The 23,465-nt window shown below is 45.0% G+C and overlaps 1 protein-coding gene across 6 annotated transcripts in view; it reads right to left on the bottom strand.

The window, feature by feature from the left end:
- The window catches only part of SMOC1 (SPARC related modular calcium binding 1), a 215,875-nt gene that overhangs the window by 2,732 nt on the left and 189,678 nt on the right, over nucleotides 1-23,465 (bottom strand). For all 6 annotated transcript variants that reach the window (XM_056547181.1, XM_056547180.1, XM_056547182.1 and 3 more), the window contains exons 10-11: nucleotides 4,899-5,004; nucleotides 806-1,053 (exon numbers count right to left, since the gene is read on the bottom strand). In XM_056547181.1, coding sequence (XP_056403156.1) covers nucleotides 806-1,053; nucleotides 4,899-5,004 — 354 coding nt within the window. The remainder of the gene's footprint in view (nucleotides 1-805; nucleotides 1,054-4,898; nucleotides 5,005-23,465) is intronic.

The raw sequence follows: 23,465 nt of genomic DNA, 5'->3' as shown, positions 1-23,465 counted from the left end.
AAAAATATTGTCTGGTTTATTCCAGTATTTAACAACAGGGGAAATTAAAATATTAATACTTCTTCTCCTCTTTGCATCCATTCTGCAATGTGTGAATAACTTCCGGGGGCCATGACAGCCATCTGTGTAGGGGGGCTTCCCAACTTTTTTTTCAAATGGTATATATTGGGGAAAGGAGAATCGGGCATGGTGGATTTCAACTGCTTGATCCATTTGTTTTCTGGGGTTATGTTTGGGCTAGGTTTCCACACAGGGTTTTTTTTTTCTGGCATTATTTGGAAAACTACCACTGCAGTTTTTGAGCCAAAACCAGAAGGGTATTCAAAAGGAATAGGAAATATAAACGAGGACTTCTCATTCCTATTGGATCTACTACTTTGGCTCAAAAACCTGCGTGGAAACCTAGCCTAACACAGTGTAAAATTTTGTATTGTATTTTATATTATACATGTGCATTTTTGCCCACAATAAGCAAAAATGCAGCAGCATTTTTACAAATTACAGCCAAAAATGCATGCGTAAAATAAAATACGCCAAACTGAGCACACGTGTATTGAGTGATCAGGAGAAATAGCTGTCTTTATGTGTATGACCAGCTTAAAGCGTTACTGGTGTGCATTTATGTCAAACGTTTTGATTGGTCAGGATTTCAGTGCCGATCACTAGTTATAGCGGCTGCGCGATTTACTCCCCGACTAACACTCATTAGACAGGCTTCATTATAGTTTATGGAGCCTGTCATCTACCAAGAGTTGGACTGAGCACTGAGAAGAGAAAAGCGCTGGGAAGAACTTTCACAGCATACCTGGATCTTTGCGTACACCTAGACATCCTTTTAGCTCTGCGAGTGAGATGGATTTGTCCTTGTTTAGGTCACAGTAGTCCGTAAAACGCCTGGCGCATTTCTTGGGTTTGGCTTTCTTCTTGACGTATCTCTTGAAGGGCTTCATCTCCTTTTTATTGATATCTTCGCTGCCATTGCTGTCTAGTTGGCTGAAATACCACAGAACTACACGTTCCTCCAGTGTGTGGTTGGGATCAGGTTCTGAGAATCTGTAAAAAACAAATATTACTAACTTTACTGTGTTGTTAGCACATTTTTAAAAGGCTTATCAGAAAATTCATAAACTGAAAATATGAGAACCACAAATACATCTTTTAAGGTAATGCCTGTACTTTTTATATAACTTTTTTGCAGGTTTTATGGAGTGGCAAATGGTCTATTGCCTAGGATCTCTGTTCCCTATGGGGCCTCCCATGGATGGAACCTCAAAAAAGTGGTGCAGTAAGATATTACACTTTGGATAACAGTATTGTGCTGGCTACATGTGGTGATATTTTGATACTGTAAGGCAATATCATTTGAGCACTTAAAACTGTATTGTGTGGGTACTGGTTGTGTATACTGTTTGTATTATTGCAGTTCACTAATACAATGAAACCTCTCCAAAAGACCAACTCTTTCAGATGACTATCCTCTTACCCAGACCAGATTTTCAGTTCCACATTTATTATGCATTCTTTGAGCATTCTTTTGTCCACTTTTTGGTTGTAATCTCAAAGAGGTTTCACTGTATATATTGTAAGAAAGCTGCTGGTAAAATGGAGGATAGGAGGTATGTATCACTTAAGCTTCTTGCCTAAGTGACTTAAAGGACAACTGCAGCGGCATTACACTTATCCCCTATCCACAGGATAGGGGATAAGTGTTTGATCGTGGGGGTCCGACCGCTGGGACCCCCCCGATCTTCCTAACGTGGGCGCCGCCATAAGCGCTCATGGTGACGTAGCGTCGACCTATAGGTCGACGGTGACGCCCCGTCTCCTCCCCGTCCCCATACAGTTCTATGGGGGATGCGGGGAGGCACGAATGCTGTCTCCCCGCCTCTCCCATAGAGATGTATGGAGGAGGCGTGCCAGCCACAACGTCATGCTGCGGCTGGCACGCCCCCTGCACGGGAGAGCCGCGGCCCCGTACAGGAGATCACAGGGGGCCCCAGCGTTCGGACCCCCCGCGATCAAACACTTATCCCCTATGTTGAGGATGGGGGATAAGTGTTTGTAACGCTGCAGATGTCCTTTAAGACTGGAGTTTAGGTCCGTGTTTTGGGAGTCACTGAAGGTTCTGGCCATAAAGTCACTCCCATTCTCTAGGTCTGTGCTGTGTTGCAGTCCTGAACCTGATCTCACAGGTGTGTGAGCACTGCCCGAGGGAAGCAGAAAGGAGTTGGTCTAAAGCTAAGATGAGCTTGTCTGTGGTACATTGGACACAGCTACAATGTACCAAAAAGACTGACTTTGGGACTGTATCTGCCAAGTTTGGGTTAGAAGCTTATGTTTGTAGAGAAACTCATGTGAAGGACATTTACATTTATGCTATACTGCATGCTGCCAGTGGGACGCACTGTTGTAAGGGACTTATTGCAATAAACCCAGAACTACTGAACTATGAACCTGCCTGTTTGGGTCTGTTGGCTTGCTGGCAAGGCTGTTTGAAGAGTCCCATTCTACAATATCTATTGAAGGTTATTAAAGGGGTTATCCAGGAAAAAAAAATTATATATGAACTGGCTCCAGAAAGTTAAACAGATTTGTAAATTAAGAAATCTTAATCTTTTCAGTACTTATGAGCTGCTGAAGTTGAGTTGTTCTTTTCTGTCTAAGTGCTCTCTGATGACACCTGTCTCGGGAACTGTCCAGAGAAGAAGCAAATCCCCATAGAAAATCTCTTCTACTCTGTGCAGTTCCCGAGACAAGAAGAGATGTCAGCAGAGAGCACTGTTGCCAGACAGAAAAGAACAACTCAACTTCAGCAGCTGATAATTATTGGAAGGATTAAGATTTTTTAATAGAAGTCATTTGCAAATCTGTTTAACTTTCTGGAGCCAGTTGATATAAAAAAAAAAATACCCCTTTAAGGAGAAGACCTATGGAGAAATCAATTCCCCACAATTGTATTCCTAGCTTCATCTCCAGAATTCCCATGCTGTTTATACTGTGTATAGTCTGTGAATTAAGAGAGTCTGTATGGTGTGCTGAAGGGCATTACAACATGGCATCTCTCCATTTTTCAATTGTTTTTAACTGCATTGATCACAAGAACTGAGTCCCATGGTCTGCTTGGTTGAATGGAGTATGGGTCAGAATAGGGGATGATTGTCTTTACTGGGCAAAGCCTTTTAGCTGCTTATGTGCTGGGTCAGACTCTAGTAGTCTGGTGTTTTCAAAGGAAGGTTCACTAAGCAAAAGGTAGTACCAGGTGTATGGCAAACGTATGTGTTTTTTTTGCAACTTTTTGAGTCAATCTTGACAGTTGTGAAGGTTGTGTCTTAACAGGTCTAGCAAAAATGTTCAAAATTTATGATGTCCGATTAATACATTTGGCACAATTTCCTTCATTGTACAGTGGCATAAATTTAGGTATCCTAAAAAAATCATTGGTAAATCTCCCCTAATTTTTCTCATCTTCCAACAAAAAATGTGCAATCTACCATAAAATATTTTAAAATATATTTTTTTTAAATGTGTGTGGAGATGTTAGAAATTACATTTAAAGGAGTACTCCAGGATAAGGTTTTTTTTTATTTTTTATTTACCATACCAGACAGGTATAAAAAAACAAACACCTACTTACCTTCCCCCGCTTCCCTGATGCCTCCGTGCTCCTGCTGAGGTCCTCCATGTGCTCCTCTACCGTGTTCCCTATGGTAAATACATCATGCTGCGGCTCAGCAATCATTGACAACAGTGATGTCCCATCTCGGCCAGTGATTGGCTGAGCATCAATCTGAGGTATTGTGCCCCAGGACCAAGAAGACTGGGATGTAAGTGTCAGATTGCCGTCCAGCAATCACTGGCTGAAGCGGGACTGAGTCCAGTGATTGCTGAGCTGCAGCTTAATGTGTTGACCACAGAGAACCCGGAAAAGGAGCGCACCGGGGACCACAGCAGTACAAAGGCGGCACCAGGGGAGCAGTGGGAGGTAAGTAGATGTTTGGTTTTTATATACGTTTCTTATATGTTTTAAAAAAAAAAACTATCCCAGCATACTTCCTTTAAAGACTTCCATGACCACCCATCTTGCCCCTTGCTAAGGTTTTTTGGACCACATCACCATTCATATGGTTACAGATGGAAAGAAGTGTTTTTTTGGGGGTACATCACTTTTGTCTATGGGCTGTGTCTAGTATTCTAGCTCTTCGCCATTCAAGTTAAATAGGTTATTACATGTGGACATAGATTTTGATGTCTAATTTAATTATCTTTATCTATCTATCTTATTATCTATCTATCTTATTATCTATCTTATCATCTATCTATCTAATCTATCCATCATGCGTCCATTATCCTCAACAACAGTAAATGCTGTATATATAGTTGAATGTAATTCTATATAATTTAATATAAATGTATATTGAGGGTATGAAATTTATGAACTAACATATGAGTTTATAGAGTTATGTTTTAGTAGGTTTATGATTTCCTTTGCTTCCAAAACACCTATTGATGTTCCTAAGCACAAAAGCAAGGACACGGGGGAATCAGGTCTGCTTGGTTATAGCCTAAAGCTAAAGTTACAGACATACCTAAAGTAGCAGCTTCTCAGTTTCCCTTAAATGCCATAAAAGTTAAATTCTTTGGAGTCATATCTGATCCGTCTATTCATAAATATGACCACAAACCCACATTCTTAACCAGGCATTAGGATCCCACACAGCGCAGGCATCGTGACTCAGACAGATGTAGCTGAGTCTGATAAGGTCTTAATGTCAAGGTGTTAATAATGGGGACTGCTGACGTGTAGTGAACAAAATTTATGTTGCAATATTTCAGAGATTTTTACGCATTTGCTTGGAATGCACCTGTGAACTTGTGGCCCTGCTTACTAAATGACTGACCTGCCGCCTGCTGCCGGGGCTGCTGAGTTGATCGCTTGCACCATGTCTGTGGTGAGGGCATCCAGTAAACTTGTGATGAATTCCAGCTTCTTCCCATCAGGACAACCTAGAAGAACAAAACAATTTGAATGGCCATTATTTGGAGCAGCCACTTACGTGACATTTCTAGTGTCTTAAACAGACGCTGTACATTTTTACTTGAGGAGCCTTCTATTCTATAAAGGGACAAATCTGTCCGTTTTCACTGAGTTGCTACATGTATACGTGCCACCAGTAAAATAGTTACAGAGACGGAAATGTCTGTTAGACATAGGGTTGACTACGCAGTAAACAGAAGGTACAGGATAGGGGGCATGAAAAACCAATAACGGTACTTATGAAAGAGATAGCTAAACCCCCCAAACCCCTATATTATACATATTCCCAATCTGGGCACAACCCCTGAAACATAAAAGGTAAGAAACTAGGGAACATGGCGTGAAGGCGTGAGGGCATGTAGTAAGCCCTATGCAAAATCTTCAGAGAGGTCTTCATCAAGGACACCAGCCAACTACCTCTACTAAGAACCTCACAATAGGCCTGCCAATAGTGCGTTGTGACAGTAAGAGGGAAGTTCTCATCCTATTGTGGCATAAAGCGTAGTTTCTGTTCTTTAGGGGCATTGAGATGTCTATTATATAGAGAAAGGAGGGCTTTATACAAAGGGGAGTTCAGGGCTGTAGATTTTAAAACGGCGGGAGAAATAGACATAGATCCTGAGGCCACCGTACTTAAGTACATCTATGGCTTTAGGTTGCTTTTGTTGAGCTCAGAAATTCCTTCTACCCCTTTTAACATCCTTTTGGGAGGGGCAAATCATTACTTAAATTCAAAGGAATATGGATACCGCTCTCACCAGCTCCGGACACCTCCTGCACCTGTGCTGTGGACTGCCGGCACCGCCACCGGCAACTCCTTATACTTGAAAGAACTCCGTCCGGCACCAAGGTATGAGGTAAAAAAGGCTTGTCTTTATTTATTCCACAGCAGGATACATACAGAAAAAGATGTCTGACGCGTTTCGCCCTTTGCAGGGCTTAATCGTAGACTAGTCTACGATTAAGCCCTGCAAAGGGCGAAACGCGTCAGACATCTTTTTCTGTATGTATCCTGCTGTGGAATAAATAAAGACAAGCCTTTTTTACCTCATACCTTGGTGCCGGACGGAGTTCTTTCATTACTTAAATTCATTTAATTAAAAAATGAACACCATTTCAATGGTTTAAAAAAAACTTTCTTAAATCGGCAAGCTCATTAAAACTAAGTTTTGCTATTGCACTCCTAAGGGTAAATAAAAATCTTTGTTTTAAAGAAATTAAGTTTTCTATTTTTTTTCGTGTTTAGAAAAGCTGCCACTAGGTGTCTCCCTCCCTACAGACTTTGGACTCCTGCTGGCCGCCTGGCAGAAGTCCAAAATCAGGAAATGCTAAGGGGGGGGGTATGCAGCCATAGCCAATCATAGCTCATCTCACGCACTGAACTGCTCTGGGCTGTGTGTAGCAGAGTGAGGGAGGAAGATCTCCCCTGTATGACTTCAGATGATTTCACGCCTGCTGGGGAACACCCCTTCCCAGTCTGTGAATCTGACTGAGACTGAGCAGAAAATACAGAGCAATATCAAGGTAGAAAACTATAAAATAATAAAAATAAAGGCAGGGGGGGGTTTATCATGATGGGGGCAGTGAACTGGGAGGATTATAAAATGTAACTAGATCATGAGAGGTACTCTTTAATGATGCTTCTGCAAATATGTAGCGTGTCACTTACTTTTGCAGAAGCGATAGAAATATGCTCACTTATTATATGCTGAGTGTACAAACAACCACTTTCCCATAGGCTTAAATAGAGCACATTATTCTGGATCCTAAAATTCTGTGAGTTTGCAGACACTATATATATCTATCTATCTATCTATCTATATATATATATATATATATAAAACTCAACGTATGTGTGTATGTTCCAGCATCACGTCCATACGGCTAAAGATATTAACATGAAACTTGGCACACATGTTACTTATATGTCAACAACAAACATAGGATAGGTGATTTAACTCTTACTCACTCCCATTTGCCAGGGGCAGGGTTTATGTTTAAAGTCCCATACAAGTCAATGGGAAATATATGTTACTGCACAACTTCCAAACGGCTGGAGATATTTCGATAATACTTGGTCACATGTTACTTATATGTCCACTTAAACTATAGGATAGTTAATTTAACCCTTAACTACCCCCAATTGTGAGTGTCAGGTTTTTTGTTTAAAGTCCCATGCAAATCAATGGGAAATGTTTGTTCCACATAACTTCTGTACGGCTGGAGATATTTCAATACCTGGTACACATATTACGGGTCGAGATAGGAGGACGGGATAGGAGGACGGGATAGGAGGACGGGATAGGAGGTCGGGATAGGAGGACGGGATAGGAGGATGGTACAGGAGGACGGGACAGGAGGACGGGACAGGAGGACGGGACAGGAGGACGGGACAGGAGGACGGGATATGAGGTCGGGGTAGGAGGTCGGGATAGGAGGTCGGGATAGGAGGACGGGATAGGAGGACGGGATAGGAGGACGGGATAGGAGGACGGGATAGGAGGTCGGGGTATGAGGACAGGATAAGAGGACGGGATAGGAGGTGGAGATAGGAGGTGGAGATAGGAGGACGGGATAGGAGGACGGGATAGGTGGATGGGATAGGTGGACTGGATAGGAGGACTGGATAGGAGGACGGGATAGGAGGTCGGGATAGGAGGTCGGGATAGGAGGACGGGACAGGAGGACGGGATATGAGGTCGGGGTAGGAGGTCAGGATAGGAGGTCGGGATAGGAGGACGGGATAGGAGGACGTGATAGGAGGACGTGATAGGAGGTCGGGGTATGAGGACAGGATAAGAGGACGGGATAGGAGGTGGAGATAGGAGGTGGAGATAGGAGGACGGGATAGGAGGACGGGATAGGGAGACGGGATAGGTGGATGGGATAGGTGGACTGGATAGGAGGACTGGATAGGAGGACGGGATAGGAGGTCGGGATAGGAGGTCGGGATATGAGGACGGGATAATAGGTCGAGATAGGAGGACGGGATAGGAGGACGGGATAGGAGGTCAGGATATGAGGTCGGGATAGGAGGACGGGATAGGAGGACAGGATAGGAGGACGGGATATGAGGTCGGGGTAGGAGGTCAGGATAGGAGGTCGGGATAGGAGGTCGGGATAGGAGGTCGGGATAGGAGGTCGGGATAGGAGGACGGGATAGGAGGACGGGATAGGAGGACGGGATAAGAGGTTGAGTTAGGAGGTCGGGGTATGAGGACGGGATAAGAGGTTGAGTTAGGAGGTCGGGGTATGAGGACAGGATAAGAGGACAGGATAGGAGGTGGAGATAGGAGGACGGGATAGGAGGACAGGATAGGAGGTGGAGATAGGAGGACGGGATAGGAGGACTGGATAGGAGGAATGGATAGGAGGACTGGATAGGAGGACTGGATAGGAGGTCGGGAAATGAGGTAGGGATAGGAGGTCAGGATAGGAGGTCGGGATATGAGGACGGGATAATAGGTCGAGATAGGAGGACGGGATAGGAGGACGGGACAGGACGACGAGATAGGAGGTCGGGATAGGAGGTCGGGATACGAGGTCGGGATAGGAGGTCGAGATAGGAGGTCGAGATAGGAGGTCGGGATATGAGGACGGGATAAGAGGACGGGAAAGGAAGTCGGATAGGAAGTCGGGATAGGAGTTTGGGATAGGAGTTTGGGATAGGAGTTTGGGATAGGAGTTTGGGATAGGAGTTTGGGATAGGAATTTGGGATAGGAGGTTGGGATAGGAGGGTGGGATAGGATGGTGGGATAGGAGGTCGAGTCAGGAGGTCAGGATATGAGGTGGAGATAGGAGGACAGGATAGGAGGTCGGGATCGGAGGTCGGGATCGGAGGTCAGGATCAGAGGTCAGGATTTGAGGACAGGACAGGAGGTCGGGATAGGAGGACGGGATAGGAGGTCGGGATAGGAGGACGGGATAGGAGGACAGGATATGGGGTTGGGATATGACAACAATATATGGGGATGGGATATGAAGTCAAAAGCTTCCTCCTCTGTTGATTTTCCTCCCCAACAAGGATGAGGAAGGAAAAACCGGGCAATGCCGGGTACTCAGCTAGTATATATATATATATATATATTTAAAACTCAATGTGTGTGTGTGTGTATGTATGTATGTATGTGTGTGTATGCTCCAGCATCACTTCCAAACCGCTAAAGATATTAACATGAAACTTGGCACACATGTTACTTATATGTCAACAACAAACATAGGATAGGTGATTTAACCCTTACTCACCCCCATTTGCCAGGGGTGGGATTTTTATTTAAAGTCCTATACAAGTCTATGAGAAATATATGTTACAGCATAACTTCCAAACAGCTGGAGATATTTCGATAATACTTGGTCACATGTTACTTAGATGTCAACTAAAAATATATAATAGTTAAATTAACCCCTAACCTTCCCCCATATGTGAAGGATGGGGTTTTTGTTTTAAGTCCCATACAAGTGTATAGGACTTTTGGTGCCTTACTCCAAAAGCTCCGCTTTGCATCTCCTGGTGAATGAGTCAGTCCGGCTGGCAACCCACACCCTCCCTGCATGCCATGTCCCATCTCACAAAGACACGCCCACCTTTTAAGCCACACCCTTTTATTTTCAGCTTACAAATTCTTTACCACAACGCAGCGCCACCTGAGGACGGGATATGAGGATTAGAAATGAGGATTAGCTATGGGGACGGGATATGAGGATGGGATATGAGGAGGGGATATGAGTATGGGATATGGGGACAGGATATGAGGTCGGAATACGAGAATGGGATACGAGGACGGGATATGAGGTCGGGACATGAGGACTAATAACTGACTGAATCCCAGGGCCGTAGCCCGGGGTGTAAAACCCCTAATAATATACCCCTAAAATATAACTTTTATTAACCTTGCATAAAATAAGCCCAGAAAAATGGTTACAACATATTCCAGTGGGACCAGTAAACTATATATGTCAAGGAGACACTGCTCCAGTATAGGTTAACAGGTACTGCAGATACCTAATGACCCACTGAATAATGTTTAAAATGACACACCATATTGCCAGCCTCAACATGTTTCGCTGTTACAACGGCGTTCTCAAGAGGCAAACAGTGGCAATGGTACTGCTGCCTGCCTTGTGATGAACTGGTAATTGTTAAAAAGAACAGAGTGCCCTTATAGGATAGAAGGATCGTTTTTTTAAGCAAGGGAATATATGAGAGGATGTGTCAGAGAATCACACTGCTCTAGAAAAGCCAAAGTACAAAGGAAATATTCTTTTTTTAGCTAACATGTTTTGCCAGATATACAATATTTTTGGAGGTACAGTGGTTGTGAGCAGTTACCATGGCCTAAAGGCATTGAGTTTTACAAACCAGATTAACATGTATGCATTAGTCAAAGAAATCTGCCACATTTCAACAAGTCTGACATGTGTGAACAACCTTATCCTACCGGCATCACTGACAGTGAATACAGCTGTTATAATGTGCTGTAGGGTATCACAGCAGCCCTGCTCCACATTCCATATCATATAGACTTGTAGGTTTAGAGAAAATTGCTTGCAGTTTCTATAGGAATCATTCTAGGAATACTTCCTAGAATGTTTCTAAATAAATGTCCCCACAATTACAGCCTGGAACACATGTCAAGCATGTGGCTGTTGTTGCCTTTTCTTATTGATGAAAGTGGTCAATCACCATTGCCTCTATGTGCTGCTGTGTGAAAGAGACCTTACGTAAAAGAACATTATAGCTCATATTGGTGTCATGTGTGCAGAAGACATGCCGAATTTAGTAACTCTATGATCACGCTAGGATAAGTGAACTGTACTTTACTCTATTTCCCTGTTGCTTTATATGGATATCTTTTCACTTCATGGTTCGCACTGGATACATGCAAATTGATATGTCCAACTATTCATTCTGCAAAACATCAAACTGGTCATATATGAGCAAATCGGGAGTTATAGCCTCAGACAAAGTTTGCTTATTATATGTTTTATACTTAGAGATATTTCTATATTAATATCAAATCATAGAAGCCATTTTTGTAAAAGCAACAACAGGAAGTGTAGCCAAGTTGGATTTTATCTGTTGAATTAAGAAATTGTCATTTTGTTGTTGATATGACAGCCAGACATGGTCAGTGTGCATTCCCATCGGTGGTGCTCCGAACACTAGTGTTACGCCGAGCGCTCCGGGTCCCCGCTCCTCCCCGGAGCGCTCGCTTCACTCTCCCCGCGGCAGCGCTCCGGTCACGTCCTCTGACCCGGGGCGCTGCGATTCCGCTGCCAGCCGGGATGCGATTCGCGATGCGGGTAGCGCCCGCTCGCGATGCGCACCCCGGCTCCCCTACCTGACTCGCTCTCCGTCTGTTCTGTCCCGGCGCGCGCGGCCCCGCTCCCTAGGGCGCGCGCGCGCCGGGTCTCTGCGATTTAAAGGGCCACTGCGCCGCTGATTGGCGCAGTGGTTCCAATCAGTGTGTTCACCTGTGCACTTCCCTATATCACCTCACTTCCCCTGCACTCCCTTGCCGGATCTTGTTGCCTTAGTGCCAGTGAAAGCGTTCCTTGTGTGTTCCTTGCCTGTGTTTCCAGACCTTCTGCCGTTGCCCCTGACTACGATCCTTGCTGCCTGCCCCGACCTTCTGCTACGTCCGACCTTGCTTTTGCCTACTCCCTTGTACCGCGCCTATCTTCAGCAGCCAGAGAGGTGAGCCGTTGCTAGTGGATACGACCTGGTCACTACCGCCGCAGCAAGACCATCCCGCTTTGCGGCGGGCTCTGGTGAAAACCAGTAGTGGCTTAGAACCGGTCCACTAGCACGGTCCACGCCAATCCCTCTCTGGCACAGAGGATCCACTACCTGCCAGCCGGCATCGTGACAGTAGATCCGGCCATGGATCCCGCTGAAGTTCCTCTGCCAGTTGTCGCTGACCTCACCACGGTGGTCGCCCAGCAGTCACAACAGATAGCGCAACAAGGCCAACAGCTGTCTCAACTGACCGTTATGCTACAACAGTTACTACCACAGCTTCAGCAGTCATCTCCTCCGCCAGCTCCTGCACCTCCTCCGCAGCGAGTGGCCGCTCCTGGGATACGCTTATCCTTGCCGGATAAATTTGATGGGGACTCTAAGTTTTGCCGTGGCTTTCTTTCCCAATGTTCCCTGCATCTGGAGATGATGTCGGACCTGTTTCCCACTGAAAGGTCTAAGGTGGCTTTCGTAGTCAGCCTTCTGTCCGGAAAAGCCCTGTCATGGGCCACACCGCTCTGGGACCGCAATGACCCCGTCACTGCCTCTGTACACTCCTTCTTCTCGGAAATCCGAAGTGTCTTTGAGGAACCTGCCCGAGCCTCTTCTGCTGAGACTGCCCTGTTGAACCTGGTCCAGGGTAATTCTTCCGTTGGCGAGTATGCCGTACAATTCCGTACTCTTGCTTCAGAATTGTCCTGGAATAATGAGGCCCTCTGCGCGACCTTCAAAAAAGGCCTATCCAGCAACATTAAAGATGTTCTGGCCGCACGAGAAATTCCTGCTAATCTACATGAACTTATTCACCTAGCCACTCGCATTGACATGCGTTTTTCCGAAAGGCGTCAGGAACTCCGCCAAGATATGGACTCTGTTCGCACGAGGCGTTTCTTCTCCTCGGCTCCTCTCTCCTCTGGTCCCCTGCAATCTGTTCCTGTGCCTCCCGCCGTGGAGGCTATGCAGGTCGACCGGTCTCGCCTGACACCTCAAGAGAGGACACGACGCCGTATGGAGAACCTCTGCCTGTACTGTGCTAGTACCGAACACTTCCTGAGAGATTGTCCTATCCGTCCTCCCCGCCTGGAAAGACGTACGCTGACTCCGCACAAAGATGAGACAGTCCTTGATGTCTACTCTGCTTCTCCACGTCTTACTGTGCCTGTGCGGATGTCTGCCTCTGCCTTCTCCTTCTCTACAGTGGCCTTCTTGGACTCTGGATCTGCAGGAAATTTTATTTTGGCCTCTCTCGTCAACAGGTTCAACATCCCGGTGACCAGTCTCGCCAGACCCCTCTACATCAATTGTGTAAATAATGAAAGATTGGACTGTACCATACGTTTCCGCACGGAGCCCCTTCTTATGAGCATCGGATCTCATCATGAGAGGATTGAACTTTTGGTCCTCCCCAATTGCACCTCGGAAATTCTCCTTGGACTTCCCTGGCTTCAACTTCATTCCCCTACCCTGGATTGGTCCACTGGGGAGATCAAGAGTTGGGGGTCCTCTTGTTCCAAGAACTGTCTAAAACCGGTTCCCAGTAACCCTTGCCGTAACTCTGTGGTTCCTCCAGTAACCGGTCTCCCTAAGGCCTATATGGACTTCGCGGATGTTTTCTGCAAAAAACAAGCTGAGACTCTACCTCCTCACAGGCCTTATGATTGCCCTATCGACCTCCTCCCGGGCACTACTCCACCCCGGGGCAGAATTTATCCTCTCTCTGCCCCAGAGACTCTTGCCATGTCCGAATACGTCCAGGAGAATCTAAAAAAGGGCTTTATCCGTAAATCCTCCTCTCCTGCCGGAGCCGGATTTTTCTTTGTGTCCAAAAAAGATGGCTCCCTACGTCCATGCATTGACTACCGCGGTCTTAATAAAATCACGGTTAAGAACCGCTACCCCTTACCCCTCATCTCTGAACTCTTTGATCGCCTCCAAGGTGCCCACATCTTCACTAAATTGGACTTAAGAGGCGCCTATAACCTCATCCGCATCAGAGAGGGGGACGAGTGGAAAACGGCATTTAACACCAGAGATGGACACTTTGAGTATCTGGTCATGCCCTTTGGACTGTGCAACGCCCCTGCCGTCTTCCAAGACTTTGTCAATGAAATTTTTCGTGATCTGTTATACTCCTGTGTTGTTGTATATCTGGACGATATCCTAATTTTTTCTGCCAATCTAGAAGAACACCGCCAGCATGTCCGTATGGTTCTTCAGAGGCTTCGTGACAACCAACTCTATGCCAAAATTGAGAAATGTCTGTTTGAATGCCAATCTCTTCCTTTTCTAGGATATTTGGTCTCTGGCCAGGGACTACAGATGGATCCAGACAAACTCTCTGCCGTCTTAGATTGGCCACGCCCCTCCGGACTCCGTGCTATCCAACGCTTTTTGGGGTTCGCCAATTATTACAGGCAATTTATTCCACATTTTTCTACCATTGTGGCTCCTATCGTGGCTTTAACCAAAAAAAATGCTGATCCCAAGTCCTGGCCCCCTCAAGCAGAAGACGCCTTTAAACGACTCAAGTCTGCCTTTTCTTCGGCTCCCGTCCTCTCCAGACCTGACCCTTCCAAACCCTTCCTATTGGAGGTTGATGCCTCCTCAGTGGGAGCTGGAGCTGTTCTTCTACAAAAAAATTCTTCCGGGCATGCTGTCACTTGTGGTTTTTTCTCTAGGACCTTCTCTCCAGCGGAGAGGAACTACTCCATCGGGGATCGAGAGCTTCTAGCCATTAAATTAGCACTAGAGGAATGGAGGCATCTGCTGGAGGGATCAAGTTCTCCTGTTATTATCTACACCGACCACAAGAACCTCTCCTACCTCCAGTCTGCCCAACGGCTGAATCCTCGCCAGGCCCGGTGGTCTCTGTTCTTTGCCCGATTTAATTTTGAGATTCACTTTCGTCCTGCCGATAAGAACATTAGGGCCGATGCTCTCTCTCGTTCCTCGGATGCCTCAGAAGTTGAACTCTCTCCGCAACACATCATTCCACCTGACTGCCTGATCTCCACTTCTCCTGCCTCCATCAGGCAGACTCCTCCAGGAAAGACCTTTGTTTCCCCTCGCCAACGCCTCGGAATCCTCAAATGGGGTCACTCCTCCCATCTCGCAGGTCATGCGGGTATCAAGAAATCTGTGCAACTCATCTCCCGCTTCTATTGGTGGCCGACTCTGGAGACGGATGTTGTGGACTTTGTGCGAGCCTGCACTATCTGTGCCCGGGATAAGACTCCTCGCCAGAAGCCCGCTGGTTTTCTTCATCCTCTGCCTGTCCCCGAACAGCCTTGGTCTCTGATTGGTATGGATTTTATTACTGATTTACCCCCTTCCCGTGGCAACACTGTTATTTGGGTGGTCGTTGATCGATTCTCCAAAATGGCACATTTCATCCCTCTTCCTGGTCTTCCTTCTGCGCCTCAGTTGGCTAAACAATTTTTTGTACACATTTTTCGTCTTCACGGGTTGCCTACACAGATTGTCTCGGATAGAGGCGTCCAATTCGTGTCTAAATTCTGGAGGGCTCTCTGTAAACAACTCAAGATTAAATTAAATTTTTCTTCTGCATATCATCCCCAGTCCAATGGACAAGTAGAAAGGATTAACCAGATCTTGGGTGATTATTTGCGACATTTTGTTTCCTCCCGCCAGGATGACTGGGCAGATCTCCTCCCATGGGCCGAATTCTCGTATAACTTCAGGGTCTCTGAGTCTTCCTCCAAATCCCCATTTTTCGTGGTGTACGGCCGTCACCCTCTTCCCCCCCTCCCTACTCCCTTGCCCTCTGGTCTGCCCGCTGTGGATGAAATTTCTCGTGACCTTTCCATCATATGGAGAGAGACCCAAAATTCTCTCTTACAGGCTTCATCACGCATGAAGAAGTTCGCGGATAAGAAAAGAAGAGCTCCCCCCGTTTTTTCCCCTGGAGACAAGGTATGGCTCTCCGCTAAATATGTCCGCTTCCGTGTCCCTAGCTACAAGTTGGGACCACGCTATCTTGGTCCTTTCAAAATTTTGTGTCAAATTAATCCTGTCTCTTATAAACTTCTTCTTCCTCCCTCTCTTCGTATCCCTAATGCCTTTCACGTCTCTCTTCTCAAACCACTCATCCTCAACCGTTTTTCTCCCAAATCTGTTCCTCCCACTCCTGTTTCCGGCTCCTCGGACATCTTCTCGGTCAAAGAAATTTTAGCTGCCAAAAAGGTCAGAGGGAAAAATTTTTTTTTAGTGGACTGGGAGGGTTGTGGTCCTGAAGAGAGATCCTGGGAACCTGAGGACAACATCCTAGACAAAAGTCTGCTCCTCAGGTTCTCAGGCTCTAAGAAGAGGGGGAGACCCAAGGGGGGGGGTACTGTTACGCCGAGCGCTCCGGGTCCCCGCTCCTCCCCGGAGCGCTCGCTTCACTCTCCCCGCGGCAGCGCTCCGGTCACGTCCTCTGACCCGGGGCGCTGCGATTCCGCTGCCAGCCGGGATGCGATTCGCGATGCGGGTAGCGCCCGCTCGCGATGCGCACCCCGGCTCCCCTACCTGACTCGCTCTCCGTCTGTTCTGTCCCGGCGCGCGCGGCCCCGCTCCCTAGGGCGCGCGCGCGCCGGGTCTCTGCGATTTAAAGGGCCACTGCGCCGCTGATTGGCGCAGTGGTTCCAATCAGTGTGTTCACCTGTGCACTTCCCTATATCACCTCACTTCCCCTGCACTCCCTTGCCGGATCTTGTTGCCTTAGTGCCAGTGAAAGCGTTCCTTGTGTGTTCCTTGCCTGTGTTTCCAGACCTTCTGCCGTTGCCCCTGACTACGATCCTTGCTGCCTGCCCCGACCTTCTGCTACGTCCGACCTTGCTTTTGCCTACTCCCTTGTACCGCGCCTATCTTCAGCAGCCAGAGAGGTGAGCCGTTGCTAGTGGATACGACCTGGTCACTACCGCCGCAGCAAGACCATCCCGCTTTGCGGCGGGCTCTGGTGAAAACCAGTAGTGGCTTAGAACCGGTCCACTAGCACGGTCCACGCCAATCCCTCTCTGGCACAGAGGATCCACTACCTGCCAGCCGGCATCGTGACAACTAGGATAAAGGTCAATTTCAAGAATGGGGTCCAGTGGGCTCTAAGGTTAAATGGAGTGGATGCATGCATGCTCCATTCAGGTGTATGGGCCAGATGAAAACAGTTGAATAAAGAGTTTGGCTATCTTTATGCTACAGTCAGGGGATGAGTGTCTATAATAAGCAGATTTCCTAGTAGAAACGCAGTTGCAAACAGGATGTAGCACAATAAGTTAAAACTCTACTGTGTATCACAATATGCAGGGCATATGCTAAAGAGCTTTTGTGATGTGTTTATTTACACAGAATTAAAGAGGTCACTGAAGAGATTAATGTATGCAGAGGGGTCCTTGTTCAGTTTTTTCCTCCTCAAGGAGCACTCCTTCTTTGAGCTGGAAACTTGAACATGATGCTTTGACATCATGGACTGGAAACAACCTTTTGGACGATGCCCTTCAAACTCTTTACAGTGCTGTGATCACTGCACACATTGCCCAGATCTGTGTCAGGTGCAAAGGAATTTGCAACTGAAAGGGCACTTGTTACTTGCTCGAAGCTGGCTTTAACTTGAACAGGGTGCAAGGCACTGAAGAAGCCTGAACTTGTCCTAAGAGGTACATTAACCCCTTAAGGACTGGGCGTTTTTCGGTTTTTGCTCTTTCGTTTTTTCCTCCTTACCTTTAAAAAATCATAACTCTTAAAATTTTGTACCTAAAAATCTGTATTATGGCTTATTTTTTGTGCCACTAATTCTACTTTGTAATGATATCAGTCATTTTACCCAAAAATCTACAAAAAAATTGTTCCGTTTCTACGTAGTACATTTTTCAGTAAAAATTACACCTTATTTTTATTCTCTAGGTCCATACGGTTAAAATGATACCCTACTTGTATAGGTTTGATTTTGTATTGCTTCAGAAAAAAATCATAACTACATGCAGGAAAATGTATACGTTTAAAATTGTCATCTTCTGACCCCTATAACTTTTTTATTTTTCAATGTTCAGGGGGCTCTGAGGATTCATTTTTTGTGCCATGATCTGAAGTTTTTGTCGGTACCATTTTTGCATTGATCTGACTTTTTGATCGCTTTTTATTAATCTTTTCATGATATAAAAAGTGACCAAAAATACGCTATTTTGGACTTTGGAATTTTTTTGCGCGTACGCCATTGACCATGCGGTTTAATTAGCAGTACATTTTTTGAAATAGGACATTTCCACATGCGGCGATACCACATATGTTTATTTTTGTTTTTATTTACACTGTTTTTTTTTTATTATTGGAAATGCCGGGTGATTCAAACTTTTATTAGGGGAAGGGATAATTCAAAGGGTTAATGATTTTTTTACACTTTTCTTTTGCAATATTATAGCCCCCATAGGGGGCTATAACATTGCATTTACTGATCTTTAACTGTGTTCAATGCATCTCCATAGGGATGCACTGATCAGGGTTTTCGGCGGTTGATTGCTCAAGCCTGGATCTCAGGCTTGAAGCATTCAATCGGCGATCGGACTGCAGGAAGGAAGGTAAGAGACCTTCCTCCTGTAGTACAGCTGTTCGGGATGCCGAACAGCTCCCTGAGCGATTAGAGAGGCTGGCCTGCCATGATATGATGCGGGGTCAACGTGGGACCCCACGTTATATCACGGGAGTGGAACCAAGGACGTACTCATATGTCCTTGGTCCTTAAGGGGTTAAACTACGGCTTTTATCTCATAATACTGGCACATGGGCTGTCACATCTGCACCCCCTATAACTATGCCCCTGTCAGAGGGGGTTGGACTGGGGAGTCTTCCCACAGCCAGAAACTAGCTGGGGAATACATCGAGTGACTGATTCATTTATCTGATACAATAAGCAAATGTTTAAAGGAAATCTGTCATCAGTATCACCCGCACTAACCTTTCTATACAGGCTTGTATTGTGGGTGATACTGATCAAAATTATACTTACAGCATCCTCATCAGTCGCTGCCTTCTGGTGTAATTCATGTTTTTCTGTTTATGCAAATTATTTGGTTGGGGCATGGGCGGTGCTACTAACCATGCTCCGGGCTGTGACATCATCTTTGCTGGGCGGGCGCTCCGCCTGGCTCATCCATATTCATAATCCCCCTCCCTGCTAGATGACAATGCACGGAGGCTCCTTACAGGTCCAAGATGGCCGCAGGAATGAAGCTGAGCCGAAAGCCGCTTCCGGGTGTACCCAGGAAGCGGCGCATGCGCTGTCCAGTAACACAGGCCAAGCAAGCTGGGAGGGGGAGTATGAAAATGGATGAGCTGGCTGGGCAGAGCACCCGCCTGGAATACATTTTGGTTAAAGGCTTACTCACAACTAGTCACAGCGAGACCATTTTTTAAGCCAGAACTAAAGATCTATGACGACTATAGAGGGAGCTGTTAAATCAAAAGAGATTTAAGATATGGTGTAATTTATAATATGTTGTAACTCTGTGATTTTGATAGTGTCCATTATTATATAAAAAAGGAATAGCCAGACCCCTGCTGTGCTAGCAGAACCGCGACAAACCTCAAACCAGCAGATGTCCCACCTACTTTAGATGTCAGCGAAGCACCTGGTGGCATCTATGGCCACCTTAACATGGTTGCAATGTTCATATAAACATCCTATATTTTGTTTTTAGTTATATTTATTTTTGATGCATTAAAACCTCTCATTTGGCTTTTATTAAGTTTCTGTAGCTGGACTGAGTGGACAAGGTAATTCTGCATTCATTCCTTCGCCCCCTCTCTGATATATTCTCCTCACAATATCAACAGTCTCGTAATCCATGTAAGAAGGTCAGATTCTCAAACAATGAGCAGAGATTGAGAACAGAGAAAAAGAAACACAGATGCTTTTCATTTTGGCTGTCCGTGTAACTTATGGACTGAGCATTGCTTTTGTTAAAAGAATTTCTTCGTTTGCTACTCTACATCAGGGGAGCAACATTACTAAACCCTCTAAATCCTAGAAATAAACAGATATTGAAAGTCAAGTATTGCCAAAGCACATTATATTTTGTTGTTTCAAAAAATTGAGTTCTGCAATTAATTACTTCTACAAATATATTTGGGAATACAGTCATGTTATTGGGATCATTCCCTTTAAGCCAAGTTCACACCACAGAAACCCTGTCCTGAATTTCCACCGGAGATCCCGAGGGTGGGGCTAGGACTGCGTGGAATGCATTGCCGTCCCAATAGACAGCAATGCATTTCTGAGCAGATCAGCTAAAAAACTGTTCATCTACTCACACAGGGAAATTTTGCAGAACCTGTGCGGAGAAAAAGTTTACCAGTTGTCCATAGCAACAAATCAGATTTCTTCTTTCATTTTTGAAATGCCCTCTGAAAGATAAAAGAAGCAATATGATTGGTTGCTATAGGCAAGTGGTCAGCTTTTCCTCTGCACTGGTTTTGATAAATTTCCCCATATTCTTTCGGCAGATTCACTCAGTAATGCATTGCTGTCCATGATGACGGCAACGCAGCCCGCGTGGTCCTAGCGCCACCCTCGGGATCTCCAGATGAAATTCTGTCTGGAGATTTCGTGGTGCGAGTCTGGCCTTAGAGTTTAGAGCATTTGGATAATGAAATACTCCTTTTATGCTGTCTTGCCGCATTATGGTGTAACTCATGTAAAATACTGGCAATATCATTAAAAGGAGTTTTTTATTTTTAAGAAGACATCCCCAAAGAAAAGCATATGATGTACCATGTTATGACTAAAGCTGTAGACCACTTTGGCATTGCAGTATTTGGGTCAGTATTTTGTATCAGCACTTGCGAGCCAAAACCAGCAATGGAAACTACATAGAGAAAGTTATAGAGAAGACATCAGATAAGCATGATATGGTCTCATCTGTGATGTTGCCAGTTCAGGTCATAGAACCCAGGGTTCTGTTACTACTTGGAGCCATATTTTGTTGTTTGCTGAAGACCTAGGAAAAAAATATCCACCTCTTATGTTTTGCACCTATTCCTAGTCTTGGCCTACCAGTACTGATACAACCTCAAACCCAAAAATAAATATATCCACTCAATATTTATTCACAAATATATTTGGGAATACAGTCATGTTATTGGGATTATTCCCTTTAAGCCAAGTTCACACCACAGAAACCCTGTCCTGAATTTCCACCGGAGATCCCGAGGGTGGGGCTAGGACTGCGTGGAATGCATTGCCGTCCCAATAGACAGCAATGCATTTCTGAGCAGATCAGCTGAAAAACTGTTCATCTACTCACACAGGGAAATTTTGCAGAACCTGTGCGGAGAAAAAGTTGACCAGTTGTCCATAGCAACAAATCAGATTTCTTCTTTCATTTTTGAAATGCCCTCTGAAAGATAAAAGAAGCAATATGATTGGTTGCTATAGGCAAGTGGTCAGCTTTTCCTCTGGGTGTTGTAGTTTTGCAACATCTGGAGGTCCGCAAGATGTAGACCACTGCCCTATACTTTACACTGCACGGATCCCTCAACATACGATGATTTCAACAAACGATGGTTCATTTGGAACGGATTACCATCGTATGTTGAGGGACCACTGTACACTTAACCTCATTTATCTCATATCTACTATAGTTGAGCTGCACATTCTCTCTACATTGTACTGTGACTGTCTCTTTTAGAGGGTCTACCGGCTCCTTTATCATAAGATGATATCCTGTTGCAGGCCTTACCTTACAGCAGTAGATTTGCACTACATGTGGTTATTTATGATCGACAAGTATACCCAGATCTTTCTCCTTTAGTGGTTCCCCCAGTTTTACCCCCTCCTAGTATGTAATGTTCATGCAGATTATTAGCTCCCAACCCTGAGCTAAAAGGTTGCTTTAAGCAATACAAATGATCCAGATGAACAGTGGATTATCCTCGAGCAGAGCCTTGAAATGTATAATTCAGTATGGACACGCTCCTATTCCAAATAAGCTTTTCCAGTAACGTTTTCTCCAGTGCAGAGTTTACAAAATGACTCGTGGACTCCAGGTGTTTGAGGTTAAAATCTACCAGACTTGCCAAGACAAACTAAAAAAAATGTATAAGATCGAGAAAGGCCGTGAAATCAATTATATATGTTACTGCCAGTAACTATGCAGATAATGTAACGGCTCAATTTATCCTATTGATATAAATGTTACAGGTTATATTTATTTTATCCTTACTACTAAATGGGGAAAAGGCCAAATCTCAGTATAATTTCAGTTGGCCAGCATGTAGCGGCGTGTAATGCTATAAATTACAGCTGTGTCCCCACCTATTTTATTTTACCCTCTTGAATAGATCTTAGCCTGCCTTAAAATGGTGCTAACTTCACTAAAGGTTTATAAAAACAACAAACTGTGAAAACTGAAGCAACAACTTTAAAAAGAAGTGCAGACAGCTGGATGTCAACATCTTAGACCTCATGCATATGGGCGCCATGTAATGTGCTAAATTAGATACGCATTAGACTGCTGTAGGCCCATACAGTATATGAGACTTTGGAGTTTTATTTTCTCATAGTTTGCATAAAAATCCCTATAAGCCAAAATATGCCAAATATTCTCCTCTAATATATCAACGAGAAAAAACAACAAGAGGTGCGCCCCTAGTGAGGACCGTTTATATAAAATGAAGGAGATAACGCAAAGATGGGTTCTTACCCCTAGGTGTTGCGCTCAGAGCACAACACCTACAGTAGCGTCTATGTGCAGGAAATCAAATGGAACGGCTGCCACGAGGAACTTCCCGGTGTGACGTCAGTCCGGTGGATAACAATGGAAAGAAATATGTGAACAAGTTCCTCTAAAGAAGGCGCTGGTACCCGGAGATGAAAGTAAACTTCTTTATTGGCAACGCGTTTCGATCCTGAACCGGGATCGAAACGCGTTGCCAATAAAGAAGTTTACTTTCATCTCCGGGTACCAGCGCCTTCTTTAGAGGAACTTGTTCACATATTTCTTTCCAAATACTCTCCTCTAGAACAGAAGAATGCTATATGCACTTCATGCGCTGGATCTATACACATCAGTGATGTATACATGAACCCTTAGGGTTAGTCCTCATGTATTGCTTTTCCATGATATGGTCATAATGTCAGATGTTACCATAAAATTTATTTAGCATTTTAACAGATTCTTTTTATCCAAATGTTACAACTTGCTGTACCACGTCCAGCATATGTGAACCCTATTTGTGGTGTGACAATATGTAGTGTGACAATTCTATCAATACATAAATGGCCTTTAAAGTGTACCTGTCATCAACTAAATTTTTTTTATATAATGTAGATAATACCATTATATGTATATTTGTAATATATATTGGCTAAAAAAATATGTATATTTTTTGTCCCTGCAGCTATTTCCTGTGTGTCTGTATGAGGAGTCCAAATACAGGAAGTGAGGGTGGACAAGCAGGGATCTGTGCCCTTAGGACAAGCGGGGCTCTGTGCAGTGAGGCTCTGTGAAATGCTCCTGGCTCACACATGAGGATGATTGACAAGCCAGGAGTCTGCACAGATCCCTGCTTGTCCCGCCCTCACTTCCTGTATTTGGTCTCCTCATAGAGACACACAGACAATAGCTGCAGGGACAGCATTTTTTCACCCAACAAATAAATACACATTTTTTAACCAATGTATATTACAAATATAAATAAAA

This window comes from Hyla sarda, chromosome 11 (genome assembly GCF_029499605.1).
Source record: "Hyla sarda isolate aHylSar1 chromosome 11, aHylSar1.hap1, whole genome shotgun sequence".
Taxonomy (NCBI): domain Eukaryota; kingdom Metazoa; phylum Chordata; class Amphibia; order Anura; family Hylidae; genus Hyla; species Hyla sarda.
The sequence above is the reverse complement of the archived record's forward strand: the minus strand, read 5'-3'. Positions and strand labels throughout refer to the sequence as shown.